The sequence below is a fragment of the Egretta garzetta genome, unplaced genomic scaffold, assembly GCF_000687185.1.
Source record: "Egretta garzetta isolate BGI_Z169 unplaced genomic scaffold, ASM68718v1 scaffold41, whole genome shotgun sequence".
Lineage (NCBI taxonomy): Eukaryota > Metazoa > Chordata > Aves > Pelecaniformes > Ardeidae > Egretta > Egretta garzetta.
Window position 1 is genome coordinate 3,661,213 of NW_009258755.1, and position 5,493 is coordinate 3,666,705.

The following is a 5,493-nucleotide window of genomic DNA, read 5'->3' on the forward strand; positions in this document are numbered from 1 at the left end:
GGTTTGGAGAGGGGGAGGCTGAGGGGCCCTTGCTCTCCACAGCTTCCTGAGGAGGGGAAGGGGAGAGGGAGGTGCTGAGCAATTCTCCTTGGGATCCAGTCATGGGATGTGTGGGAATGTTTCAAAGCTGCACCAGGGGAGGTTTAGATTGGACATCAGGGAGCATTTCTTTACTGAGAGGGTGGTCAAACACTGGAAAAGGTTTCCTAGAGAGGTGGTCGCTGCCCCAAGCCTGTCAGTGTTTTAAGAGGCATTTGGACAATGCCCTTAATAACAGGCCTTAACTTTTGGTGTAGGTCCTTTTCAACTGAACTGTTCTATTCTATTCTCTATGTGCATAGCTACTTCCTAAACTAACAAGAAGCTAGAGCTTGTTAGCCACTGATGTATCTGAGATGACGACTGCTAAGACTTGGTGCTATTGCAGCCAAACTCTGGATTGGGTCTCTAGATAACAATAATCTTTCAAGCTATCTATCTGTTGCTGGGTACAAAGCTTTCATCCAGCTACAGTGTAAAAGTCACCCCTGTGATACAAGTGCTGACAGATCTCAGCTTGCTTCTGTTGTAGATGGGGTCTCTTCAACAGCGCTGATGAAATGGGCAAATAACTTCAGGTCAATTTCTGAAGTAAACTGATTGCTAATAGCAGCACCCACAGAACTAAAACAACAAAAAAAATAAAGGACATATTTCTTTCTTTTTTTTTTTTTTTTATCCATTCGCTCTCCATCCATAACAAAAGGATTTCAGTTGTATGTTTCTAATTGAATCAAAAGAAAAGAAGTCACCAAGCAAGGCTTCCTGTAGAAATCTCCAAACTTTCCTGACACTCCATGAGAAGTAAGCTGCACATACTTTTTATGCTGATTGAAACTTTAAATATTGGAAATGAATGCTTATTTTTAGTATCTATAGAAGTGTTTTTAATTTAAATTGCCTCTATGTTGTCACACTTAGAATAGCACAACTTTGATTTGAGAGAGTATTTCTATATAATATGAGCAAGAGACTTGTCATAACTTCCACCGTTGTCAGAAGAGTAAATATGTCTTTTTGGGTTTTGTTCTAGGGAATTCACTCTCTTAACTTAAAAGAAAATGTCTACATCTAACATTGCAGCAAGAGTGGAAACTTGGCTTTCATCGACGTGGCATGTTAAAGTTCCTTTGACATGGCTGGAAGCATGTATTAGCTGGATCCAGGAAGAAAATAGTGGTAGTAACTTAAGTCAAGCTCAGATTAATAGGCAGGTATTTGAGCAATGGCTTCTTACGGATCTAAGAGATTTGGAATATCCCATTTTGCCTGACTGCATCTTAGATGCTCCCAAAGGAGAGTTGTCAGGCTTCTACGCCATACAGATTGATTCAATGGTTGATGTTAGCCAGCCAGCATATTCCCAGCTGCAGAAGCTAAGAGGGAAAAATACCATAAATGAAGAAGTAACAGCCAGTACTCAGGCATCCCAGAAGCCCTGGGAAGCAAAGCCTACTCGAATGCTGATGCTGCAACTGACAGATGGGATACACCAAATTCAGGGCATGGAGTATCAACCAGTGCCTGTCCTCCACAGTAATCTTCCTCCTGGAACAAAAATCACTGTACAGGGTAATATTGCGTATCGTCTTGGAGTCCTTCTGCTTAAACCAGAAAATGTGAAACTGTTGGGGGGTGAAGTGGATGCTCTTCTGGAGGAGTATTCTCAGGAAAGAGTCCTTGCTAGATTAATTGGAGAAACTGAAAACCCCAACGCTGTTGGACAAGCTGGTCATGACCAAATTGTTTCAAGGCCTGTGGATGAATTAGAACAAACTCTAGGCCCTTCAGATGAAGAGCTTTTAGCTAGTCTTGATGAAAATAATGAATTTACTTTAAATAACAAAACTACTTTAGAAAGTGGATACTGCAGTAGAAGCAAAAATTTTAGTACAGTCTCAAGTTCACTGACTGCCCACAATGGAAATGTCCTGCTACAGGAATCTGGAAGTCCTTTGCCTCATTCAGATGAACAAGTTTCACCTCCCATTGAATACGGTGATGGCTTTTTAAATGACTTCCCTTTAGAAGATGACTTGCTTCTGGAAGAAGAGGTGCAAAGACAGCTGGAAGAAGTGCCACCAGTGGTCATGAACAGAGACATAGGTTTAATTACTGAGAGACTTCCATATACATCTAGAAGCTCTTGCAATTCATCTTTAAATGGCACTTGCGAAGATGTGAATAAAAGAGATAAACCTGTAGAAGCTACCAGCAAGCAAAAGACTTTTGGAAGAACAGTATTTGATGGAGATAGTATGAGTAGCTTTTCACAGCACAAGAATGTACATCAGACCTGCAATTCTGCAGATTTTTCTTCGGAAAATCCTCCTGAAGAAAGGCAGAATGATACAGACCTAGATGAGAGCAGATATAAATCCCAGAACACTTCTGACATCTGGCTGTTAAATGATGATCCTGTACTTTTCTCAAAAATGGATCCAGAAGCAGATCAGCAGAAGCATGATTCACAGACCTTTCCTTGCAGAGCAGCAGAGGCATGTTTAGATTTAGATTCTCCACCTTTCACGTATATTTCCCTTCTCCTGGCAAAAAAAACAGATACTGTTACAATTCTGAAAGTTAAGTGTTTTCTTGTTACTCTCACTGGAAACCTCACAAGCAGCAACGGGTCCTGGGGTATTAAGGCAAAAATTTCTGATGGTTCAGCTTATCTTGAAGTAGATTTTGCTGATGATATTCTAACAAGTTTGATTGGCTTTTCAGTGCCTGAAATGAGTAGGCTGAAAAAGGATCCAGCTTTGCATCCAAAGCTTAAGGATGGTTTAGAGAAATGTCAAAAGGAACTGATAGATCTCTGTTGCTTGATGACTATAGAGTTTAATCCACTTCAGTCTAAAGCCACTGTATTAATTCTCCAGGATGCTGATGCAAGGCATCTAGACCAATTGAAGAAACGTTTGAATAAATAAAGGGTGCAAACTTGCAGACTGTATATTAGGAAACATTTGAAGGACTGTTGAAAGTTAAATTTTAAAGTTAATTGGTATGCCTTTTATCAGGAAAAATGATGGAAAAGTGAGAGGAGGAGATGACTTGTTGGAGTGAAACTTAGCAGTTTGGGTTTTATGGTGATAGTATTGAAATAAGCTTTCAAATATTTCTGTCTTGATTTAAAATACTCATGTATCATTTTCATTCTGCAAAATCCTCCACGTCCTTGACTGGTGACCTGGAGTAGCAGAATTTGTCAGGAAATGGATAACAATGAAAATGGATAAAAATGAAAAAAATTGTTATAGTTTTTCAAGGATGATTACTTACCTGATTTTTAAAAGGTAGCTATAGGAGACTATCAGTCTTTTATTGGAGGAAAGCAGTTGAGTAAATTTAAACGCAGAATTATTGTTTAAATGCAGTCACTTCTGACTACGCCAACCTGAAAACTCGAATACATATTCGGTGTGCAAGAACCTGAAGTATAGAGAAATTAAAGATTTACTTCTAAATGTTGGGGGAGGGGGGGAGGAGAAGGAACCCACAACCCTATACATAAATGCAATAAAAAGCTGTATATTTTAAAAAATTAAATAAAAAGGCCAAATGTTTTAAAATTGCTTATTATCAGACAAGAATGATTATAACGTATAGGGAATCTATTTTTGTCAGGTTAATGTTAATTATAGCTAACAGTTTTGAACCCACAGGCAACCTTATTCATTAACTCATGATTACTTGTCTAACCTCTTCACAGTGTAGTCAGATACTTGTGCTACAGACCTATTGTATATGTATATTTAATGTTGGTCTTAATTTTTATTGTTTTTTTTTTAATTTGTGCTTTTAGAATGTATAAAAATAAATATATTGATGTTTTCATTTAAACTTTGGTGGAAGCTGTTTAGTCACTTTAAAAGAAAAATATACGCCTTGTTGAGTGTATAGAGTACCAGAAATTATTTGATTGGTATTTTGTTTTTCCTTTTCCTTCTTCCCATTCTTTTCCCTTCTCTTGCTTTTTTTTTTTTTTCTCTTTGAAATTAGAAGAATTAAAATTCTGCCAGGGGTAGAGGACGAACAACAGGAGAAGTCTGCGCAGCGTTGATAGCGTTTGCAAAGAATGTGAAATTGGGAGCCAGGAGAGTGATTTTTCAATTGGACTGTCAGTATCTTTTTTCAGAATCTTTTCTTTCTCTGAACAATGTCTATTAGACTGTTGGGAATTTATGTGAGAGACGGTCAGTATTGTCCTACTGCCCCGTCCCCAATTGAGAAGCATCCTCTGAGACTTCAAGTGACCTAAGGAAAACTTGAGGTAATTTGCTAAGTAAAATAAAAACGGAGGATGGTGGAGGAAGGGGAATCTTGAGCTTTTTCAGGCTCAAGGCATGAGCTTTTTTAGGCTTCTAAACTCTACAGTTTAGAAATGCATAAATCCCCCTGTCCTTTTCCTTCCTCTCCTTTCCCTCCCCACTCTGAAGCGAACCTGAGCAAACCATAACCCTGTGTTTCACCTTTGGGTTTATTTTCTGAGACTGTTGGGAATTACACATCACTGGCAGCTGCAACAGCAAAAGTTTTTGCCTGTGTGGAACCTATGTTGCTGGATCTTCAGTTACAGTCTCAGAAAAAATTGCTTGTTAGTAGGAAACTGACCAAGCTTCATCTCATGTAATGTAGCTGACTGTAAACCTTTAGTGCAGTTTTATGGATACATTTGTTTTATGATGAGTTATGGAAACTTCCTTTAAAGTTTTGGCATTACCATGTAAGAGGATAGGAGCCCTTAAAGTTCAGGCTAAATGAATAATCCACAGATTTTATTCTACTTGTGCAAAGCAAAAGGAATGTCATTCAAAGCACAGAATCTAAGTGTTGTTTCAGCTGATGAAGTCACACCTGCCCTTGTTTTTCTACCTTTGTGTTAAGGTTTAATCATCTCTGCTAAAAAGTTCATGTGTCTTCCATCCTCTTCTCCCCTCCAACCCCTCATTAAAGGTACTGTTCTTTGTCTGACTTCCACCCACCCACTCCCCCCTGTTGTCCTTGTCTTCATTTTCAGGATGTTCTTCCTGGAAGGCTACTCCTCTGCCCGTTCTCCAGTGCAAGGAAGAAGGTAAATCTCAGTTCTGCTGGCTGTTTAGAGCTTGACTGCTCTGTAGATATTTCAGTGCAATTTTCTGGTGTATAATGATTCCAGATCTGTGTTTAAGCTTTCAGAATTCATTAAAAGTGTTGCGTAGTTTTCCAGACAAGAAAAGGAATGAGGAAAGTGATTTTGAGAAAGCATGCTTAGTTAAGAACAGTATGTCAAACAGAAAATGGCATATGTGGCTGTGTGTACAAGTTGTTGGTTCATGCCTTAACCACTTTATTGGCTCTCAGAACCAACTTCTGTGTTACTCATCTTAACACTGTGTGTATGTATTGTGTCTGTGTATATTGCCTCAGTGTGCCAAGCAGAGGTTCACGTCGCAGTCCTTCAGGTAATCT

The 5,493-nt window shown here is 38.9% G+C and overlaps 1 protein-coding gene across 1 annotated transcript; it reads left to right on the forward strand.

Moving 5' to 3' along the window:
* The first annotated feature begins 745 nt into the window (after nt 1–745).
* Nucleotides 746–3,510, forward strand: RMI1 (RecQ mediated genome instability 1). Its single transcript, XM_009649214.2, has 2 exons — nt 746–843; nt 1,073–3,510. Exon 2 carries the CDS (start codon nt 1,101–1,103, stop codon nt 2,970–2,972), a length of 1,872 nt encoding a protein of 623 aa, XP_009647509.1. The 5' UTR covers nt 746–843; nt 1,073–1,100; the 3' UTR covers nt 2,973–3,510.
* Nucleotides 3,511–5,493: the final 1,983 nt, after the last annotated feature.